Below are 23356 nucleotides of genomic sequence, written 5' to 3'. Positions count from 1 at the left end.
CTTCTCATTTCCTCATGCACCCAAGATCTCAGCTTCTATCTTGGATTCAAAGCCAGAGGTTATTTTCCAGAGGTACCGTGCTGTGTAATGTAGCTTCTCTTGTGGTTGGAGATCCTGGGGCCATGGAGAGGGTTATATTTTTTTTATGCGTACTCTCTCACATGAATGTACCTCCTATAGATTTACCACCAGTAAATTTAACTAAGGCACAATAAAGCTCTATCTTCTGTTTGGGTGGCCCTTTATCACTGCGAATCTTTCTACTGTTATTTTGGCACAACATCCACAAACGTTATTTCTACTGCAGTGAAGAGAGCATTGGGACTCTTCAAATGGTGGGAAATTAAATGTAATGAATCAAACCATATTAGTGATTCTCAAGATGAGCTGGGGAGCTAGACCATAAAGTGCAGTAATTTAGTGATGTTCCACATTTGTTTAGAAGACTAGAGGGAATGCTGGTCTGAACCACTGGAGGATCCTAATCCCTATTATTGTCGCCTACCTGCATGAATTTAAGTCAATTGTTGGACCACTTGGCTGTGATGGCTTCATCAGGGCTCCTTATGCCTTGTTATCTTAAGGCAGGGGATACGTCTATTTGATTTCTAATGGTTCCTTCCAGCTTCAAGCTAGGTGTGTGTCTGTGCATTTGTGGGGAAAGGGGAAGTGGTGTGAACAATAGATCTGCTTCTGATTGCGGTTAGCACCATGGTCTAGATAATGTCCATAATACAAAGTGGAAGAAGTGATATTACTGGATGTATTTTCCCTTTCTAAACTTAAGTCAGCTATGGCCAGCTTCCTGAAGGAAGTTATTTTTTATCATATTTACTATACATCTCCAAATGTACTGCATTGTGAAAGTTCAGTTAGAAAGGGGATTAATGACATAGTAACCAAAGTAGGATAATGTGAGTATGAATCAATTTCTATAATATCAATTGATTTCTATAGTAAAAGGATAAATCCATTTTTTCCACAGAGCAAAAGCTGTGTTCAGAGTGCTGTGAATTCACAATTTAGAAAAATATTAATTAAGCAAAGCCCAGTAGCAAAATGGGATTGTGGCTGAATGGCAGGCTCATCTTTGAGGAGAGGGCTAATTTTTACTTATGTTTGCAAGACTCAGCATGAACTAGGTTATGTAAGAGGTCTGTGAATTTTAAAATTCTGATTTTCTGCCTGTACATTATTCATTTGAGGGATGATAAACCCTCTTATTAACCCAGGCCCGATTTCTCTCAAAAGAGAGAATGGAAAAGTGCTGGACTGCTCTGGGTCTCCTTTAATCTGGAACATTCCCACAGCCTTTCTGTGTATTTTATGACCCTGAAGAGTATAGTTAGTTCTTCCTTAGTTAATAGAACATTCTGCATTTTTACTTTGATGTTTCCTTGTGATTAGATTTAGATTATGCATTTCAAGTAGGAATACTATGTAAGAAATACTGTGTCCGTTTTAGGACATCATGTTTGGAAGCACACCATGTCCAACTATTCTTGTTAGTGACACTAATTTTCATCATCTTGAAAGCATGTTGCTGAATCATCTACTGTATAGTTACCTTTTTTTTTTCTTGCAACTAATAAGGATTCTGTGGGAAGTACTCTAAAACCAAGCAAATATCCTGCTCTTTTTCAGCATTCCCCCCCTTGATTTAGCATTTTTTGGATGATCCTGCCCTGAGCCAGTCTTTGCTGATGGTTGCAAATGATTTTCCAGCTTTGGCACTTAGCATTCTACTATAAATAAGAGCCTTGCCCCCATTAAGAAACATCTGTTTATTATCCTTATGGTTTTACCACTTCCTATCTTTCAGAAGTTTACAATTCATCATTGTACTTTTAAGTTTTTAGTACTCAAGTTGCTCTAGTCTTAGCCAAGGGAAGTCACATTAACCTGACTTGGACACACTCAAATCGTATTTGGGAAAGATACCTCATCTGTGTAAGTCCTGCACTGCCAATGACTCTTCTCTCCTCCGTGACCCCTGAAGTGTCTATAGGTAAGTTCAGGGTCATAGCTGGCCATGTGAAAAGTACCACTAATAGGAGGTTTTTGGAGTTTCTTTGCTCCTCATTGAGTGCAAGCTTGAACCTCAATATATTGCCTTATGTCAAGTGCCTACCAGGGGAAGGAGAAGAGAGTATATGAGGATGTGGATGAGGAAGGAGAAAGAACAACGAAGCCAAACCTCCCATGCCATGCAAGAGTGGGCCCAAGACCTAATGGGAGTGAGAATGGAGAACATACCTGTGCTAGGACATGGGACACAGAGTCTTGGAATCCGACCACTCCAAGGCAGTCCTTCTCTCTGTGGGCTCAGTATCAGGCTCCGAAGACTTGTTCACCAGTTTGGCCTCATCCTTGCCATACAGATGCTTAAGAACAAGGCCCATTTCATTTTGCCCTTGGGTGCTCCCAGCAGAACTGACATGTGGACCTTCTCCACCAGCAATGCTTTGGGTTCCAGGGCCACTTGGACCGGGGGATCTCAGACCATGCCCTGTGTCATCTTGTGTCTTTAGAGGACATTTGATAAGCTGTACTATTGTGGCTCAGCTTCCTTTAATGCTAAATAAGGGAATAGAATTCGGATCTTTTAAAATCCTCTTCAGCTTCAAAATTCTCTCCTTCTGAAAATTGAGGTAGGAATTAATGTTCTCACATATTTGTCCTTGCCCATCAACCCTACTTATTCTACTTTTGCATCAAGCAAAATAGGCACTTTGCATGGGTTATCTTCTTTAATGATTTTTTATCACCCCAAATTATCCCTAATGGTAGAAATATAATCAGGATGTTAATACATTTGCTAGGTATAACATAGAGATGTGTAGACACAAAGTATTCTCACAATAGGGGAAATGAATTTCTATAATAGCCTGTCAAAGACCATATTTCTAAGTTCTTCCTAGAACTACATTAAGTTAATGCTTACCCATAATGAAGCCACTCCACTCAGTTTTTCATTTCTTCTTCACTATTTTTGAAGGATTATTCTGCAGATGTTGAAAGTGCTAGTGACATCGTTAATTATTAGAGCTTTTATCAAGATACTGGATGCTTTTCTAAGTACTCTAACCATTTGTGGCCCTGTGTTCTTATCTGCTAGACAATGGTAAGACCAGGTGTGTGTCTGTTTAGTGGACAGTCAGGGTCCATACCCAGACCTTCATGATGGGCCACGAACAGTGTTTCCTACAAAATCACACCAACTACTGAGGTTATTAGTTATAGAGAATTTGCCCCCAGTATTTATGATTCATTTCTTATAGTACTTTGTGTGTAGTTTGTGTACTTAGAAAGTTAGGAACTTCTACAAAGTGAAAAGTCAAGGGCATTCAGCTTAGGAATCACTGTCTAAGGTCAAGCCTCTTGGTTGTCTTCCTGCTGGCTTTGGCCACAGGCAGACAAGTGTTCTCTCTCCCCCATGTCATTAAATCCTGCACAGGCTGCTAGCCTAAAGGAAGAGCTTGATTTGCTGATTATACTATAGTTTAAAAGCCTCTTCAGGTTTATTCCGCAAGGAGGGAAAAGTCTGCCTCTGGAGAATGTGAAAAAGAGGAATAATGAAGTCCCCAGGTCTCTATTCACCTAAAGCCATATTGTTATTTTGAGTTGTTTTCACTGGCTATTCTTCATACCTGTGGTGTAGCTTTTCAGATTTCACTCCCAGGAAGTGCCTATCTTGGTGCAGAGGGAACAGGGAGGTGAGAGAGGATGGAAGGGAATGAGCCTGCCATGCTGTACATCTGTATAGCTGGGGAATGGCTCGAGGGTTAGCTCAGATGGCAAAGCAGAAGGTTTGTGGGTAGATAGAGGGGCTCAGGACCAAGGGAGAGAAAAAGGGAATTACATAACTTTGAGGATGTGGTAAGGGAAGCCATGCCCAGAATTAGTTAATACTTAAAAAATAATGAAAATAACAAAGAGGGATTTTTAGCAATGGAAGAGGATAAGCATGGTTTCCTGGAGAGCCACATGGCACCTATTTTAGTTCTTTCTTGGGGTATCCAGTTGAAAGCAAGGATCAGGAGTGTTAGAAGGGAGGTTCATGGTGGTCGCCCCAGAGCACTGTCCTCTTCCACATTCATTTTGACAGGAAGGACTTGTGTCTCATTGTGCTAACATGAGAGATAGATGGTGAGTGGATAGCGAATGGCCTGGAAAAGAGGTCCAGGGTTGCTGGAGAACCCGACAGAGGTACATAGTAGTTCATGATACAGAAGGGACCCCTGTGAAGGTCATCTGGCTCTTCCTTTCTTTCTTCTGGGTGAATGCCCTCTCTGTCACAAATTCTTCTTCTCTTTCAAGTTGTCATCTTGAAAATGAGGCTTACCCTAACTATCCTGTTTAAAATGGTAGCCCACATCCCATTCATCTCCCTTATCCTGCTCTACTTTTCCTTCTTCCTCTAGTACTTATCATCCCCTAACATACTGTATGGTCTACTTACCGATACGTGTATATTTTTTTTATTGTTTCTCTCTTTCTGTGTTGGGATGGAAGCTCCATGTTTGTCTGTTTTATTCACTGGTGTATTCTGAGAACCAAAACAATGTGTGGCACATGGTGGATGTTCAGTCATTAATTGTTCAATGAATGAATGAAATGAGAAAGGTATAAAACATTCACAGATAGCAAATAAGCCAAAATGGGGTCTTGGAGGAATTCCATTATCAACTTCAGCATAAGAGAAAAAGGAAATTTCCATACCCAAAGTGGACAACAGAAGCAATGCTTTCCTGAATGGTTTATGATAAATTTTGTCAGCTGGAAAATCCTAAGTAATGGGTTTTCCACGAGTGCTTATTCTTTTAAGATTCCATCTCTTCAATAAAAGAAGTCATTATTTTAATATTATTCACTTTTGGTTCAACTGGATTTGAATGCTGTGTAGGTTATTTAAAATGGGATGGTTTTGCAAAAGGTTGTGTTATTGTTGGTGAATAGTTTTCTGCTGGCTTTGAGGAGCTGAGTGGGAAGTAGGGAGATTAGCCAAGCAGAGGGCAGGGAGTGAAAGAGGAGAAGAAAATAAACCCCCGGGCAGGGCTAAACTGGGATTCTTGAGGAAGAATGACTGAAAAGTCACTCTGAGGGCCTGTCGGTTTAACTACATAATTGCTCTACGTAATTAAATACATAAATGTTGAGGAAACACCGATTAAAGCCCCCCTGAGAGAGAAGCAGTTCTAATTGGAAGATCTTATTTTGTGCCCCGTGACTCACAGTGTTTTTAACCAGCCCCAACGTCATTATTTTGTCTTTTAGCCTCCCCCAAGTGTTTTCTCAGTTTCTCTTGACCAGGGCCTCTTTCTGTAATGTTCTTTTTCTACTGCATAGCAACTGACATTCAGTGTAGTCTTGGCAACTATCAAGTCCTGTGTTCCCATTTCTTACACGGAGCTTATAAAGCTGAGATTGTAGGTCAGGCTACCTACATGCTGCTTATCTATAAATCCGGGAAAACTGCCCATAACCATATGAAGCATAGCACACATCTTGAATGCGTGTCCTTAAAGAGGGGCTGAGCAGAAAGTTATGGATGCTCCTCCCATGTCACTTCCAAGTCTTTTTCCCCAGGAGTTTATGATGCCACTCTTGAGAGAAGAGTGTTACTTCACTCACTGTTACTTCCAATTAGCTAAGTGGTCTTATCTATAGGGGGCATAGTCCTTAAAGATTTTTGTCCTAACATAGAACCTCTACTAACGACTGAGATATAGAAGGATGCAAAGAACATTATGAGTCCATTTTAGGAAAAACAGTAATCTACAAAAGTCCACTATGTATTTGAAATGCACTGTTTTGAGATCTGGTACCCAATACTGTGGCCCCGGAATCAGCCCAGGTTTGGCATCTGAGCTTTGCTCCCTGATGTCTGATGAAGGGGTCTGGACTCCAGGCACATAGGCCACAGGAGGTCTTCAAGTTATATTGGGCCTGAATAGAGTGGTGGAACTACTAATGGTTTAGGAGAGGGGAGAAGGAGAGACTTGTTAAAACCAGGGAGCACTCTGGCCCTTAACACATTTGAAAGAAAGAAAAGGCACCTCTGGGCATCTCACAGAAATTTCAGCCACCAGCAGGCACTCTGCCAGATATTAACGATCACAAGTTTAAATGAGTAAAAACATGTCTCTGCTGATGTCCTTGGACATCTCCATTTGGAGTTGAAACACTCTTTCACAGACTTCGTTCTCGGGAGAATTCTCTAGGGGAGGGCCCTGTGGATGTGAAAACTGATAGTCAAATATCAAGCTTAAGAATTTTCATATTCACCCAAGAGGTGGTATTATGACCAAATCAAATACCTCAGAAAATTTCCCAAGTTTGACATCCCTTCATGTCCTCAGGCAAAAATCCTTAATGAGACTCTTACTCAAAACTAATGTTCTCTCAAAGGGAATGAAACAAGGACTCACTGACCTGATGGTGGCATTACACTAGAAATTTAAATTGAGGTCTATGGCATTTAACCTGAGTGTCTTAATTTTTGTCAGGGGTAAACTCAGTAATAGGGAAAGATTATGGCAAATTCATCTAATAAAAATATTCCATCATAGAGAATTTTACTTTCAACCTAGAAAAATACTTAAAATAAGAAATTACAAAACTAATTTTTTCACACCAAAAGGCAAAAATAACACATTGTAAAGAGCACCAGGCCCAAAAGAAAAAAAAAAAGTAGTGCTCCATATAGAAAAAATTGAAAACAGACATGTGTTTAAGCTTCTTCATTATGCAGTCATCTCATAAAACCTGCCCAAAGGCACCATTAAAACAAAACAAAACTTTTATTTATTTTGAGAGAGAGAGAGAGAGCACATGCAAGCACGGGAGGGGCAGAGAGAGAGAATCCCAAGCTCGACACTATCAGCGTAGAGCCCGACACGGGGCTCGATCTCACGAATCATGAGATCATGACCTGAGCTGAAATCAAGAGTCAGATGCTTAACCAGTTGAGCCATTCAGGTGCCCCAAAAGACACCATTTTTATGGGGTTAAATATAGTCCTTGATTGAAAGTGGGAGGAAATGGGAAGGAGCAGTGATTTCTTTATGTGCTGAGTCCTCTTGACCTTAGTCTGTGCTGGCTCAAGCCTGGTTCAGGTCAATCTCACCAGGACCACCACCATCCTCTAGAGCTGGCCTCCCCACCCTACTCTTATCTCTTCTTCTTCCTTACCTCAGGCAAGAGTGGCATCTTTCTGGAAGGCAAATCTCCATCCAGTCATTCCTTTGCTTAAAACTGTTTAATGGCTCTCTGGTGCCCTGAGGATAAACTATGAACTCCCGTGACAGACAAGCGTGTTCAGAGAGGCAGCATGGAGGTAGTGCTTACCACTGTGGGCTCTGAGCCTCGCCTCCTGGTTTAGGATGTTGCCTTGGCTACTTCCCAGCTGAGAACCCTCAGGCAAGTTATTTACATCTTAGGGCTTCCGCTGTCTCAACTGCAAAATGGAGAAGATGATGATGATAGTACCATCCTGATGGGGCTCTTGTGAGGATTAAATGAGTTCTGATACTAAACATTCACTACTAGCATGATTATTTATTTTCTGCTCTCCATTAGCTTCTGCCTCTAAACCCTTGCCCTATGTCATACCAAAGTATTTGAGGATACCTTCCTCACCTCCTTTCTCTTAATGGGATATATCCTCTCCTTTTGTCTTTATTTATTTATTTATTTATTTATTTATTTATTTATTTATTAACATTTATTCATTTTTGAGAGACAGAGCATGAGTGGGGGAGGGGCTGAGAGAGAGGGAGACACAGAATCCGAAGCAGGCTCCAGGCTCTGAGCTGTGGGCACAGAGCCCAGAGCAGGGCTTGGACTCACGGACTGTGAGATTGTGACCTGAGCTGAAGTTGGACACTTACCCGACTGAGCCACCCAAGCACCACTCCTTTTGTCTCTATTTCTTATAAATCGTTTCCTTTGCCTGGAATGTCATCTCTCTCCTTCTCTCCCTCCTCGTCTCCTATCTATCTGTATCCTTTACATTCACTTAGTACATCCTCTGATGTCTTCCTCAGACATCAAAGTTCAGGTCAGGCTCCTTTATTCTGAGCAGCCTACCCAGATATCACTCTGTATTGTGCAAGCTCCCAGAACTCCTGTTCTTCCTTCTAGAATAGAAGGAAGTACATTAGGTCTTTCTTTATTCTCCTTACCCCTGTGAGAGACGGATTATATCTTGGTCATTGTTGCATACTCATTGTCTATTTACTGTGTGCTGATGAATGGATGGATAGATGGATGAAGGCACTGAGACAAGGCAGTGTGATCTAGTGACAGGAAACCTCCCAAGGCAGTCCATTTGGTCATAATCACAATTGTGCTAAATCTACCTGGGCATACAATCACTCCATCCTGTTTTCTGATCTGTTACTTGTCCATATTAAATTTATCTAGTTCCCAGTATTATTCCCTCCTCATACTGGTTTGTAGCCTCTAAGCTTGCTCCTCTTTGTCAGTCTCTCTTTACAGCAGGCACTTGAAGTTGAGAATGACCCTCTGGTGTGGTTTAGTGAGCACAAAGATACATTATTAATTCTTTTGTCCCTCTGCTAAAGCAGACACATGCTAGATTTGGTTTGTTTGTTTCTTTCATCTCACAGTTGTGTTGATTCTGGAGCTCACTGTCTACGATGACTGCAGTGTGTTTGGCCTGAGCAGCTGGAAGCACAGAGTTGCCTTCAACGGAAAGGGAAGGCTATGGGAGGGTAGATGCAAGGGGCCATCAGGACTTAAATTTTGGATGTGCCAAGTTTGAAATTTCTCTTAGACATCCAAGGGGAGATATTTAAAAAGGCAAGGAGATACATGGGTCTGGAGTACAGGAGAGAGGTCCAAATTGGAAATACTAACTTGGAGTTTTAAGCCTATAGATAGAGAGACTTGGTGAGACCACAGGAATGAGCATATAGAGAGGAGGATCCAGGACTAAGGAGCCCTGACTCTCTGGCAGTGACAGTTTGGAATCAGCAAAGGCATCTGTGAAGGAGCAGCCAGTGAGGTCTGAGGATGTCCTGGGTGACTAAATGAAAATCCAGGAGGATAGTTACATAATAGATTACAAACTTAAAATGTTACCTATTACTAAATGTCTACTAAATGTTTAATATGCATATATCCTTATATAGGTATATAAGGAGAAATTTATATAATGGATTGCATCTGGGGAAGTACCAGGAGTTAGAAGGCCTGGGTGCTGGGCTCAGTTCTGCTATTCTTAGTTCTTCAACTTCAGGCAAGTTAGACTTTTTTGAGCATCATATTTTACTCATCTGGAAAGTAGGATCTTAATCCTTGCCTTACTCTGAGTTATTGTGAGAATCAGTGGAAATAATAGATATGGATATGGTTTGTTAGTATATACTCTCTCTGTATCTATCTGTCTATATGCATATTCACAAGTGTGTACGTGTATACATACGTGTGTGTGTGTATATATACACACACATCAATACATACATGGGACTCAAGCTATTTGGTATATTGTTAATGTCTACTGAGTCACTTAGGTTCTACCTATTGGTAGAACATACTCATTTTAGTGAGTTGCAAACAGCTTTATGAAAAATGGAGCAGAATAGAAAATATCACTGAATTGCTCAGAGTAAAAGTTAAGTAAGGCTTCTTGAAACTTTTTGTTTCAGTTATACACCAGTAGAAGTTATCTATTTCTGTGTAACAATTATCTCCCAAACCTAGCAGTTTAAAACAACAAGCGTCTATTATTTCTGGGGGTTAGGGGCTGCCGAGCTGGTTGGTTTGACTCAGGTTGAAGACAAGCTGGCCACCAGGGCTACAGTCACTGGGACCCGCTTCCAAGTCACTCCTGTGGCTGTTGGCAGGAGGCTCAGCTCCTGGCCCCATGGGTCTTTCTTAGTGTTGCTCATGACATCATAGTGGGCTTTCACCAGAGCACATCATCAGAGAAAGGGAACAAGACAGCATCCCCAACACGGAAGTCACAGTCTCTTTTACGACCTGTTCTCAACAATGACAGGTCATCACCTCTGCCAGATTTCACACAGACCAATCTTGGCATGATGGGGACCGCACCTAGGTGTGAATGCCAGGAGGTGAGGACCACTGAGGGCCATCTTGGAGCCTGGCTACCACAGTCTCTCTATATTTGTGAATGCTGGCTTGAGATAGGAGCTACATTTTTTAATGTGGGTCATGTAGGAAAAATGTTTAAGAAACACTGCTCTACAGTGTCTAATCTTGGACACCATGGGGCAGAGGTGTCCATTAGCTGGCAGAAGCCTGTTTCAGCAGCTTTGTTATTGATACTCTTCTACTCCCACAGTTAATTACCACTGACTCTCAGACCATGAATATGAACACCAGTGAGTTTTACAATGAAACAGTACCACGGAAGTCTAAATGTGCTGCCTGGGACTGCTTATCCCTAAATAAAATGATCCTGCTCTAGTGTCCTTTCATAGTTTGCCTGTCTGGTTTCTGTGGTTCTGTATCTTTGACCTTGTCTGGTCATTGGACAAGTCCATCTACTGTTTGTAAGTTCCCACTTCAGATCTGTGACCGTGTATTATGCACAGCTGTGTGGCTTGACTCAAGAGTCTCGTAGTATATAGTACATAGGCTTCTGGTAGTAGTTATACTTGCTGCCTTTTTTTTTCCTGCTTGTTTATTGCTCTGTGACTGTGGTCTAGGTAATGAGCTTGTGGAAAATTCTACCTGTAGGCAAATGGCTATACTGAAACCTTAATGTTTTGTGAAGGGGGCTTATTACATAAATAAAGGTGTACCCTACTTAAAGGAATCTTACAGAATAATTACCAACGTGACTTTTTATGTAATTTGATCTACCCTGCCCTGAAAAAGAAATGTTTTAGCTCTCCTAGCTGGTATTTTTTGGTTTTGTTTTGTTTCGTTTTATTTTGTTTAGAAGCATAAGTGACTGAGAAAGAACAAACTATCTTTGAGGTACTAACAGGCTCTAAGCAGGCTAGAAGGTTCTAGTTAAATAGTTAAGAGACCAGTAGAAAGCACAACACTAAGTAGAAACATATGGCCACTGGCTTTTAACTTCAAACTGTGGGAGTTTCAAAATGGAGTCGTTTCTTGGGGATGAAGTGGATGCTACCAATTTATTGGAAGCCTCGTGGCTTGGTGTTTATTGTTTGTGCCTCGGAAAGCTCATACTTGTCAGCCCTGCAGCCTTAGGTCTTTTCTGACTAGTGAAGACCTTGGTGACGGAGGGCTCTTCCTCATCTGCCGGTCACAGGGGATAAAGGGAGGACTGTCACTCGGTAGGCTCCCGGGGATAGAGGCCCTTTTATTCTCCAAGAGATGCTCTCATAGCATGCTGAGCTTACTGTGGTTTTTAAATTTATGTATCAGTTGTCTCCCTAAGCTGGAAGCTCATGCAAAGCAGAAACTGTAGGCAGCACCTGACAGAATGTGGCCCATGGTAAATATGATACATATTTGTTGAGGAGAGGAGGAAATTAAATTCTTTATTCTCTTGAACGGGTTTATGTTCAGAAGAACGAGGTGTAGTACTTGTAGTAGCATCAGTGTTCCTATTAAAGGTAATTTATTTTGATTTTTCTTAAAATTTGTCAACTTTAAAATGTCGGAGATTATTTATGATGTAATTCCTGTGTTTTTGAAATAAGATCTCTTTTGCCTTTGAAGGCCGTCTCATTTTTGGTAACATCCAAAGGGAGAAGGGTTTAATTTTTATGACACAGGTGCTAACCACTGACAAGAGCCCGAGTGAGTGGTTTAAGGACTACTGAACTTCAGAACTTTGAAGATCCCTTTAGGTCCCAACCTGTACACATCCCTGCAGGCTAGATTCCCGATAGACCAAGCTGCACTGTCAGTCCGCTGCAGAAAATATGTCTTCTTCCCTGTCCAGAATGCTGTCTGAACAAGGATCCTCTGGTGGGGTTGCTCCAGGGTTGGCCTCTTGATCTGGCTTTTGTATTATAACTATGAAGAACAAAAGCAAGTGTTTCCGTGGTGGTTTATGAGAAGCCACGAGTTTTTGTGTGTGTGTAAGCTCTCTGCCTTGCAGTCTCTTGACTGGACTTTGCTGGCTCTGCTGTGCTGATCAGACTTATGCATTATGTCCTGTTCAGTCCTGGTGAGAGCATTTGTGTCCTGCTGCTTCAAGCCTTGAGCCTTGTATGGTGACACAGCCCCACAGAACTCCATCCCCATCTGTGTCCCTGTGGTCTCTGCTCCTGCATTGTGCTCCTGCATTGTGATAGGGGTTATTCTCCCATTGACAGATTGTTGCTCTATGACCTCCTTTATTTTGTTCTTCTGGATTTCAGTAAAGAGAGCTTGAAGGAAAGATAGTCATGTTCATTTTGATTAGCTAGTGTCATTTAGGTGAAAGAGATGCCCAAGGAGAGACTAAGAAGTTTTGCTGGCAGTTAGTGTAGGAGAGGCTGCAGACGTTTGGAGATGTGGTGTTTTAAACTCTGGAATCTGATTATATCCTAGACAGTCAAGTCGAAGGTAAATACAAAAGGGCATTCTTATCAAGGCTCCGGTATATAATGGGTGTGAAAATTAAACTGAGGAGGGAAAGGCTATAATTTAGTGAGAATGATGCTAATACTGAATTTATTTTAAAACGTATTATTAAGTATCGGTTAAAAATTTTTATTTTAGTGTTTATTTTTGAGAGAGAGAGACATAGCACGAGCAGGAGAGGGGCAGAGAGAGAGGGAGACAGAGGGAGACACAGAATCGGAAGCAGGCTCCAGGCTCTGAGCTGTCAGCACAGAGCCCAACGCGGGGCTCAAACTCACGAACCTCAAGATCGTAACCTGAGCCAAAGTCAGACACCCAACCGACTGAGCCACCCAGGCGCCCTGTTAAGTATCACTTTTAGATATAATGATATTATTTTTGAATTCCATTATGGTAAAGAATTTTTTGTTTCCCTGTAAAAAAGGAGGAAAAACCTGTGTACCTCACCCCTGTTAAAAACACACTTGAATCTTGTTTCTGTCTTTTCAAACTAGTTGGCCTTGGATTAGTGACAGTGGAAGAACCAAATGTTCGACTCTTCCAAGAGGCAAAACTAGGTCCTTGATATGATCATGTGATGGCAGTTTTCCCAGCTGTAGTGGGCAGCTTCATCAAACTCTGTATCATGAAGGATCTTCATTGTAATGTGTACTCACAAGAGCAAAGCTGAGCATTGGAATGAAATTTTAATAACATGACTGACTGGAAACATATCTGTTTCCAACCTTGGGCCACATTCTGTCAGAGAAGAAATTATCAACCTTTAAGATTGTGTAAGCATTTGCTTTGTGTTACATTTTTGAGACCTGGTGGCATTATTTTGGGTAAGCGTTGACTTGTTTAATTGCCCAGTTCCTAAGCCCCAACTTTTTGATGCCTGACCTACTTGGTTGTGGTTCCTGAAGCATTGGGTATCTTGGGCCCAGTTTACTTTATAATTTGGAGCTGAGGCCCATGTCTCTATACAGTCTTTCCTGAGGGGGGAATGAAAGGCACAAGTCAGTTATTACTCTCTATTTGGAGATAACTGAGTAGCTGTGTTGTCAGAGGCAGCAGGGGGCGGGGCAGGATCAGCAGGACCCTATCAGTAGTGCCATCAGAGATACGGAGTTTTCTCCTTCTGTGTTGCTGTTCCGGTTGCCCCTTAGGGGCATCACTGTTGCAAGTGCCATCCGGAAGAAAGAAGAGCACATCTGTTACCATCTCCTGCGGCTCTGGAATCAGCTCCCCTGCATCTCAGTAACACTTTATGTTCCAACCCGAGTGATGTTCTGTGGGAGTCACTGCCAGTTGGCTTCCAGTGGGAGGAGTCTAAGCATTATCCATTTTTCTCTCACGATAGCTCTGCTTCCTATTCTGTTAAAATTCTTGCCTCCATGAAGTCTTCTGCCATCTGCACCCATCACCTATCCCAGTGGAAGATTTCTCTCCAGATAAACAAAACACAACCTCGTTTGTCTTATCCCTTTGTGGCTATTACCCTTCCCCCTCCTCTTCAGAACCAAAGTCATTGCATGAGTTATTTATATGCCACTGTCTCTGCTTCCTCTCCTTTTATTCACTCTGCTCTTGGCTCTGGTCTGGCTTCCATTTCCACCACTCAATGAGACTACACAATTGTCAAAGCTGCCAGTGACCTCCATGTTGACAGGGATGTCCAGGAGACATTTTTACATGAAGACATGGAAAGCTAGATAAACTTAGACTCTTACCTCATGGTGGGCACAAAAATTAACTTAAAATAGATTAAAGGCTGAAATGTAAGAGCTACGCTTAAAACTTTTAGGAGAAAACATAGGAGAAAAATCTTCAGGACCATGGATTAGGCAAAGCTGTCTTACGTAACGATACCAAATACATGGTCCACGATAGAAAAAAAAAATGACAACGTGGATCTTTAAAAATTTAAAACTTTTGTGCTTCAAAAGATACTTTTAAGAAAATAAGACAAGCCACAGACTGAGAGAAAGCGTTTTCAAATCACCCATCAGATACAGGAGTTGTTTCTGGAATATACACAAGGGTGGGGACTTAGCTGTTGCATCCTAGACATCTCTTACAGTGTCTGACATCTAGGAGGTGCTTGATAAATGTTTGCTGGATGAATGAATGCAGAGAGCATTGATGCGGTTTAGAAAAGACTCTTTAGGGACTTCATAAAGTCTGAGGAGGAAAGAAAATAATCTTGAGCATTTGTGGAAGGTTTATTATGAACCACTTGTACCCACTACGTTTGTTCCTTTTTTTGTGGCATAGGTATTATTTTCTCTGTGCCACAATTAAAACAACTGTGATGTGGAGCAGTGATTTTTTTTTTTTTTTTTTTTTTTTTTTTTGTCCATGGTCAAGTACTATTAAATGAGATAGCTGGAGCACAGACCTAAATTCCACGTATTGGGAGATGTGGTTTCTCCTGTAAAGCTCTTCGCTCTTGAGCCCTTTATATCTGAAACTAGCACCTTCTCTCCTTTTCTTTCTCCAGTACTCTGAAATGCGCAGATGACCTGGCTTTTGGGCTACTTTCCCAGAATTTTCTGGCTAATAAATGATCTGATGGCAGACACACTTGTCTGGTGGAGCGAAGAGCATGTCCTGTGAAACCCGACACCATTTTGTACTATGTTTGCTTTTTAGAATTTGTCCTCATGGGCTACAGTTCTCACTTTCTACTTTCCCGTCAGACTTTGGTGTTTCACCAAATGGGGCCTTTCTGGCCTAAGTTCACTTTCCCTTTTCCTGCTCCCCCAGCATTGCTTTTTTAAGAAAGCTTTTATTCAAATTCCTGTTAGTCAACATGCAGTGTAATAGTAGTTTCAGGTGTACAATATAGACATTGAACAGTTCCTTACATCCCCCAGTGCTCATCACAGTAAGTGCCTCCTTAATCCCCATCACCTATTTCACTGCCCCCCTCCTCTCTGGTTTGTTCTCTATGGTTAAGAGTTTGTTTCTTGGTTTGCCTCCCTCCCTCCCCCTCCCCATTTGCTTATTGGTTTGGCTTTTTAAATTCCACATATGAATGAGATCATATGGTATTTATTTTCCCTGGTTTATTTCACTTACCATAAGACACTCTAGCTATATCCGTGTCATTGCAAAAGGCAAGACTTGATTATTTTTTATGGCTTAGTAATATTCCATAGTATGCGTACATGCATGCATAGGTCCACACACCACATCTTCCTTTTCTATTCATGAAATGATGGACACTTGGGCTGTTCCCATAATTTGGTTATTATAGATAACACCCAGCATCACTATTTATTGTTGACTTTCAGCAGGCTCTGAATCTCAAATTGACATGCAGGTTAGGTCCAGATAGGACCAGATGGTGGAAGGAACGTGAGAGAGCGAGGGCTTCTGCAGAGGCATCCTGCAGGCTTTGTATTCGCATGACTTTCACAGCCGGGATGGACGTGGTATGACATGGTGCCTGTTATTATGTGCTGTCATCAGGAAGCCTGTTGCCAGTACTGTCTGGGACGTCCCCTGAAAATAAAGATGCCAGTTGAGACTGGGAGGAGGGCTGTGTTGTGACATGTTGAATGATGAAGTAGGGTCTCGGGGACTGTTAGTCTTGGCTCTGCTGCTGGTTGTGGAACTGTGTGAGGATTACCTCATCTTTTTTATCCTGTTTCCCACTCTGGCAAGTGAGGAGGTCAGCTTAGGTAGACTTTAAGGTCTTTTCCGTTCTTTGAATTTAAGTTAGGTAGCCTGGCCAGAACTGGTCAGGGCTCCTTGAGTCTGGGTATAAACTTTATTTTCCTAGTTATTTGATTTGGTTTTTACTTCCAACCAAGTCAGTTTCACACTTCTAGGCAGGAATGTGAGAGCGCTAAACTCTGGCGGCCAACTAGTGGGATGAACACGTCTGGAGATGAGAAGCTGTGAGGTCTGTGGGTTGAAGAAGTAGAACAAGAGCTGAGATCTGAAAGTGATGCTTCATCCAAACACTGCCCTGTGCGTGGCTTGCTAAGTGACCATACCAGCTGTGGTCCGGAGGACCTGAAGCCCGGAAGGCAGGCAGCCTGGCAGAGCAGAGCAAGTCCTGGAACCACCTGTGGGTTCTACTCCAAGTTCTGCCAAGGAGATGCTCTGTGGGGCTGACCATCCTCTGCCAGCACGGGGGTTGCTCTGGGGGTAAACACTCCTGCAGCACTCCTGTGTCAGGCGCGGTGAGCTTAATTCTGGTGCCCTGTGGGGCTCTACCAAGGACAGCAATCAAAATGGTAATAAATAAGCCATCAGGGCTGCTGCGGGAGCATTAGCCCAGGCACAGTTTGCAACCGTGCTGATGGTCATCAGACGAGCTGCTGCTGTGGAAGGGAGTGTTCCGACTTGGAGATGCTTCCTGAAAGTGACTAAACAGGGACTCGGAAGCCTGAGGCTAGGCAGACCCTTCAAGGTCATCCATTCATCCCAGCTTTCTGTGCGATGGTTCAGTCTCCTCTGAATACCCTTACAACCCATGCTTGAGCTCACCCTGTGATGGGAAGTTCACAGCTGTATTAGAACATTGCAGCTTATTTGAAACTTTCTTTTTATGCAGCAAGCTGAAAGCTGCCTCCCGCTGCTGCTACCAGTTGACGTTCAGACAACAAAAACTTCCATATCACATCCACACATAAAAGACTTCCTAGTTTTGATTTCTGGAAGGAATCAAGGGTAATATGTGCAAGGTCACTGTTTCTCATGTCTCTTAAGGAAATCCTGCCTTACCGTGGGCTGGTAGCTATGAGAGATCATTTTCTTAGAAGGTGATAAGATGTATTGTGCTACACTTTGATAGATACACTTCTTGTTTCAGAAGAGAAGCCTCATTTCCATCTGTGGGTATGTATTTTATATATTTATGCATAGTAATTGATGTATTAAATAACCACTTTGAGCATCTCTATCTGCAATGTCCTGTGCTCAGTGCCAAAGCAGACGGAGGAATCGGTGCCTTATTACAGCACATCATTCACATGTTGGTTCACTCAGCAGGTACTTATTGAGAATCTGCTCAGTGGCCAGCTCTGGTTCTTACCCTCATGGAATTTGCAATCCATTGTGGGGGGGTGGGCAGAACATTGTTATCAATCACACTGTATTGAAATTCTTGTTGACTCCGCCATTCTTTACTAGGCTCAACTTTCCTTGAGGTAGGGGCTCTGTGCTGTGCATTACTGAATTCTCACTACCCGGCACATGGTAAATATTTGTTAAATGAGTCAGCGGCTGAGCACAGAAAGGGAAAAAGTGCTGACTTTGACGTTTGTTACTCAGCTTGATCCTGACTTGGCCATTTACCAGCTATGTGATAGGGGATAAGGACATGAGGCTTTATAAAATAAGGATCTATTTTGGCAGGTGGTGAGGACTGGAAGAGGGAATACACTGAGGGCCTAGCCCAGTGCCTGGCATACAATTCTAAAATAAAAAAAGAAAAGCATATTTCCTTTATTATTCTAGTTCCCGAAGGCATCTTTTACATCTATACAGGAAAACTAAGTGAGAAGAGATCTCTAGGCTTCATCGGTTGGCTCGTGTTTTGAAATTAAAGACACAGCCCCATGTGAGGGGGCACCCCTGAACCCTTTGGAAAGACCCCAAATCAGCCTTACCATGGTAAAGAGGAGTGGAAGGTTGAAAAAGTTCTGGATGTGGGCGGTGGTGGTGTTTGCACAACAGTGTGAGTGTACTTAATGCCACTGAGTTCTACCCTTAAGAAATGGTTAAAATGGAAGTTTTATGTTGTGTGTATTCTACCACAATAAATTCATTAAAAAGCTCCCAAACCATTGCCATAATTTACAGTTCTTCCAGCAGGGGAGCCATTCTCCAAATTAAACCAGTCACAGAACATTGTCATTCCATTGGTCTGGATGCGGGCCACCAAGCATTCCTGTGGAGCTTCCAGAAGCAGCCACGGCCTGGCTGAGCCACCAGTTGCTTGGTGTGGAACTGCGGGCTGTGAGGCCCTCTGTTTTGCAGATCACTTTTTTCCCTCTGTCCCTCCTTCCCTCCCTCCCTCAAAGAGCAAGTTTTTGTACTCGTCCACAGAATCATGTCTGAATCCATCCCCGTGTCTCCGCTCTGTTTCCAGTGTTTGCATCTGGGGTGAGTCCCCGTCACCTGTCACCTACACTGCAGCGGCTCCCTGCCCTGCTTCTGTCCCCATCCTTTCTCTTCAGGACACCCAGAGTATTCTTTTCATACACAGATACATCAAAGCACACCCCTAAATGAATGAAATTGAAACAAATGAAAAAAATAGCACTCCCCTGGTAAAGACCCTCTGTGCTTCCCATGGATGTTGAAATGAAGCCCTAACCCTTAGGTACAGCCTTTTCAGATCTGCTCCCTGCCCCCCTCCCCCACTTCAGCTTGTCCCAGTCATGCTGGCTTCTTCCTTTCCTCCATCCTGCCGCATTCCTTCCCACCTTGGGGCTTTTCCCGCATGTCCTGCTGCCTGGAACACTCTTCCTCCGGTCTTGGCATTGCTCGCCCTTTCTGACCATACAGATCTCAACCCAGATGTCACCTGGCCAGAGAGGACTTCCCTGAGCAGCTGTGTGGTCCACCCCTCTGTCCTGTCACCTGTGTGAGTTCTCTGCCTCTGGTGTTCTCTTCTTTATGGAGGGCTTACTTACTGTTCACCCCTTCCACCTAAGACGTGGGTGCCGTGCGTGGTGGGGCCCTTGTTGTGTTATTGTCGCCCATGTCCTCAGGGCTGGAGCAGCGCCAGGCACACAGAAGGCTCTGACAAAATATCTCTTGGTTGAATGAATGAATGAATGAATATCAACACAGATGAATTGATGTAGCGAAAGAGTAAGACATGAATACCTGTGAGGAAATTCTGTTTTCTTCCCCTTACATTTTTCGTGGTACATTTTATGTTGCTAATCCCCATTGACCTTCTTCATTCCGTTTGTTGCCAAGTGACTGTCAGCTCCTCCCAAGCCTGCCTATCACAGGATGCTTAAAGACACCCACTTGTCCCAGCCCCAAATTCCATCCGTGACCAGCCACACATGCACAAGAAGAAATGTTCTGAAACACCACGTGTCACAATCACTGACTTCTGTACATTTGGGCCCTAGATTTTAGAGGATACCGTGGTAGCAGGTGGAGCTGGGCATGCACCAGTGTGTGCTGGCACTTCTTAGTGAGATGCCAGTCAGGGCCAGGGCAGGCAGGATAGGATGATGCCTTCCCTGCCTGGTGGCAAGACCCCGCTCCCCTGCACTCCCCGCCGGCCCTCACATCCAACTTCAAGGCTCCCTATGACGCCTCCATAGAATAATTGGTCTTCCTGCTCCCTTGCCTGTTTCCTGAGTTCTGTCCCTGTCCCTCAGCTCTCCAGCTGTACTACCTTCTACCCTACTGTTCAGGCCTTCCCTGTGCCCTGGATCACCTCACCTGTCTTTCTGGGCTGCATAGTGAGATCTGTTATGTCCTTTCGATGTGGCTTCCTTCTACTATTGGGCTTCCATTAAAACAACTCTCTCTCTCTCTCTCTCTCTCTCTCTCTCTCTTTCTTTCTTCTTTTTTATTTTTTTAATATGAAATTTATTGTCAAATTGGTTTCCATACAACACCCAGTGCTCATCCCAACAGGTACCCTCCTCAATGCCCATCACCCACTTTCCCCTCCCTCCCACCCCCCATCAACCCTCAGTTTATTCTCAGTTTTTAAGAGTCTTTCATGGTTTGCCTCCTTCCCTCTCTGTAACTTTTTTTTTTCCTTCCCCTCCCCTATGGTCTTCTGTTAAGTTTCTCAGGATCCACATAATAGTGAAAACATATGGTATCTGTCTTTCTCTGTATGAGTTATTTCACTTAGCATAACACTCTTCAGTTCCATCCACGTTGCTACAGAGGGCCATATTTCATTCTTTCTCATTGCCAAGTAGTATTCCATTGTATATATAAACCACAACTTCTCTTAAAAATTGGAGGGAAGGAGATTACTATTTATTGAGTACTCACAGTATACCAAGCACTGTGCTAATAAGCACTGTATTTTTGCTTATCACCTAATTCTCATAACCCTCCATGAATAAGGGCTATCCATTTTCCCACAGAGAAGCTGCAGCCTAGAGAAGGTATATAACTTCCCAGAACCTGACTTGATTCTAAGACTCAGGGAGATAGATGGCACTTGTAGGGCAGCTGTGCCCAGGGAGGCAGGAGGTGGGCTTGCCTGGGGCTGGGCAACCATGGTGGGAAAACCAGAAATCAGAGGAGGTGGAAAGGGACTGGTTCTTAGAATGAAGAATTTCAATTATTAATAATGAGAGGCAGTGAGAGCCTATGCTTTTAGTGGGAAGAGTAAGCAATTCATGGCTTTTAGGGCCCAGTTTGACTCCCAGATTTGTCCTCTACTAGCTGTGAACTCTGCAGGTTATTTAGCCTCTCTTGCTTTAGTTCCCTGCACTGATGAATGGAGATGCCAATCCCTGGCCTCACCGGCAATGGCTTGTGTATGTGGGCACCATACAGTAGTTGCCACCTTCTAAATACTTCATAGTCATTTCTGTGAATATTATTAGGTGGTTCATTACTCCCTCAGAATCTTCCTTCACCTACCTCACCACCATATTGTGGTCCTTTCTGATCCCCTCTGTCTATTTGATGCTATGATTCCTGCAACAGAGTCTGATGCTTTATGTAGCTGATGTAATTGAAAGGGCTGAATAGGTTTTGGATGAGTGAAGGAAGCTGAGATCTTTGTTCTAATCTATACAAACTTGTATCTTCCACGTTGCAGATCCTGGAGATCTTAAAATTGCTATCTGTCATATGAATATTTACTTATGTGGCCGAGGAACATGGCCTTGGTTTGGGTTGAGAGGAGAGATCATTTCAGTTTTGTTGTTTTTTTTTTTTTTTAATTTGCATTAAATATGATTGTAGGCAGAACTTAGCATCTCAGGTCAGTGTAATATCAACTGAAGCAAATCAGCTAATCCTGCAGGGACATCTCCCTTTAGAGCCCTTTTCAGAAGACTTATGTATCTTCCTTGAATCGTGTAATGACTTCAGGTAAGTGATCCAGTGAACTTTGTTGCTCTCTTCTATCCTACTCTGTCCATTGACCTGTAAACAGATGCTTCAGTACACAAAGGAAGCTTGCCATTTAAAGGTACCCAAAGGCATCCTACTTTAATGTCAGTAAGCATCCGCTAGATGTCAGGTGAGGTGAGGTTCCAGGCATGCTGGAATGTTCCAGAAATGGGGCAGGGGTGGAGCTGGAACCTAGGGACAGTCAGGGCCTGGGCAGTCGGACCCCACTCTAGGGGGGATTTCTGTTTCTCTTGCTCATTGTTTGTAGGGATAGAAGTAACTCAGGCTTTACTCCAGCAGGCTTTACTCCGCTAACCTGGGAGGCCAGTCTGTTGGGTGGGACACAGTGACCACCTTCTAGGTGTTAGGAGTAGTGGTTATGTGTGGTGGACAGCAGCATCACGGTTCCGGCCACCGAGCCTTTTTACTCACAACCAGACCCAAAGGTGAGAGAAGGACATTGGTTAAGTGGTTAGAGGTGTAGGGAGAACAAATGTGGTAGAGAAACCAAGGCAGTGCCATTCATATGGACTCAGCCCATTTGGGGGTGTCAGGGGAAGTTGTATGTGAAAGGGTCCACCACTGCCCAGGACTTACTGGTGGGAGGTGCCTGGTGAGAGGCCCAGGCACAAGGGCAGGCTCACCAGCAAGTGCATGGAGCTGCTCTTCTCTCTTCCCTCCCAGGGCAGACCCAGCTATGGACAGGGCTGCTCTTTGGCAAAAAGCTCCAGGGACAGGGGCACCTGGGTGGCTCCATCCATTAAGCATCCGACTTTGGGTCAGGTCGTGACCTCGCAACTTGTGAATTCGATCCCCGTGTTGGGTTCTGTGCTGACAGCTCAGAGCCTGGAGCCTGCTTAGGATTCTGGGTATCCCTCTCTCTCTGCCTCTCCCCTGCTCACACTCCGTCTCTCTCTGTCTCTCAAAAATAAACAAACCTCAAAAAATTAAAAAAAAAATGCTCTGGGGACTGCGGCCGGGAGGAGCATGGAAGGATAGAGTTGACGCTTCCCCACCCCTGTTCTTACCTTTGGCCCCAATGGTTTTGTACTCGTAAAACACAATTTCATTTATTTTTGAGCAAGTAAACATCTAAGACAGCTAGTGTGATAAAAGGACTCACCTACTGGCAAAGTGACAAAATCTACCCTGTGGCTTTTTTTTTTTCTAGAGAAAAAGTGTAGACTTGCTGAGACACTTTTGCTATCATAGAGCAGTGGTTCTGCATCAGAATTGCCTGGAGGGCTTGTCAAATCTAATTGCTGAGCCCCATCCCCAGAGTGTCTGAATCAGTATGCCTGAGGTAGGGCCTGAGAATTCGCATGTCCAGCAAGTTCCCAGGTAATGCTGCTGTAATGGCCCCACTCCAGGGGCTATACTTTGAGAACTGCTGTTACAGAGTGATTGATTTATTCACCGTGCTCTGAATGCAATTTACATGTTTTTGGTCAAGTCTGCCGTTGCTGCGCATTTCTTTTACTGATATACTTGTCTGTGTCTTCTTTGAACAGGTATTTTGACGTTGGACTGCATGATTTCTTAATCAGGTAAGCCCATCATTTTAATTCTAGATATCATTGCATAGCATGTCTATTATGGAAGACTGAGATGAAAATACAATCCTTTTTAAATATTTTGTTAAATAATGGCAATTGTATACTTGTCAAAAAAAAAAAACCCCACACACTGCTAATATTACGGTGTTTTGGGCCTCCAAGAATTGCACGCAAAATTGTCCTTTTTTAAACAGTCAGAGGAACTT

The 23356-nt window shown here is 43.2% G+C and overlaps 1 protein-coding gene across 2 annotated transcripts in view; it reads left to right on the top strand.

The window, feature by feature from the left end:
* Nucleotides 1-23356, top strand: part of HHAT (hedgehog acyltransferase) — a 306476-nt gene that overhangs the window by 142555 nt on the left and 140565 nt on the right. For both annotated transcript variants that reach the window (XM_043568904.1, XM_043568905.1), the window contains exon 9: nucleotides 23106-23141. In XM_043568904.1, the coding sequence (XP_043424839.1) occupies nucleotides 23106-23141 (36 nt within the window). The remainder of the gene's footprint in view (nucleotides 1-23105; nucleotides 23142-23356) is intronic.

The sequence above is a fragment of the Prionailurus bengalensis genome, chromosome E4 (genome assembly GCF_016509475.1).
Source record: "Prionailurus bengalensis isolate Pbe53 chromosome E4, Fcat_Pben_1.1_paternal_pri, whole genome shotgun sequence".
NCBI classification, from domain to species: domain Eukaryota; kingdom Metazoa; phylum Chordata; class Mammalia; order Carnivora; family Felidae; genus Prionailurus; species Prionailurus bengalensis.
This window is presented reverse-complemented; position numbering and strand designations above follow the sequence as displayed.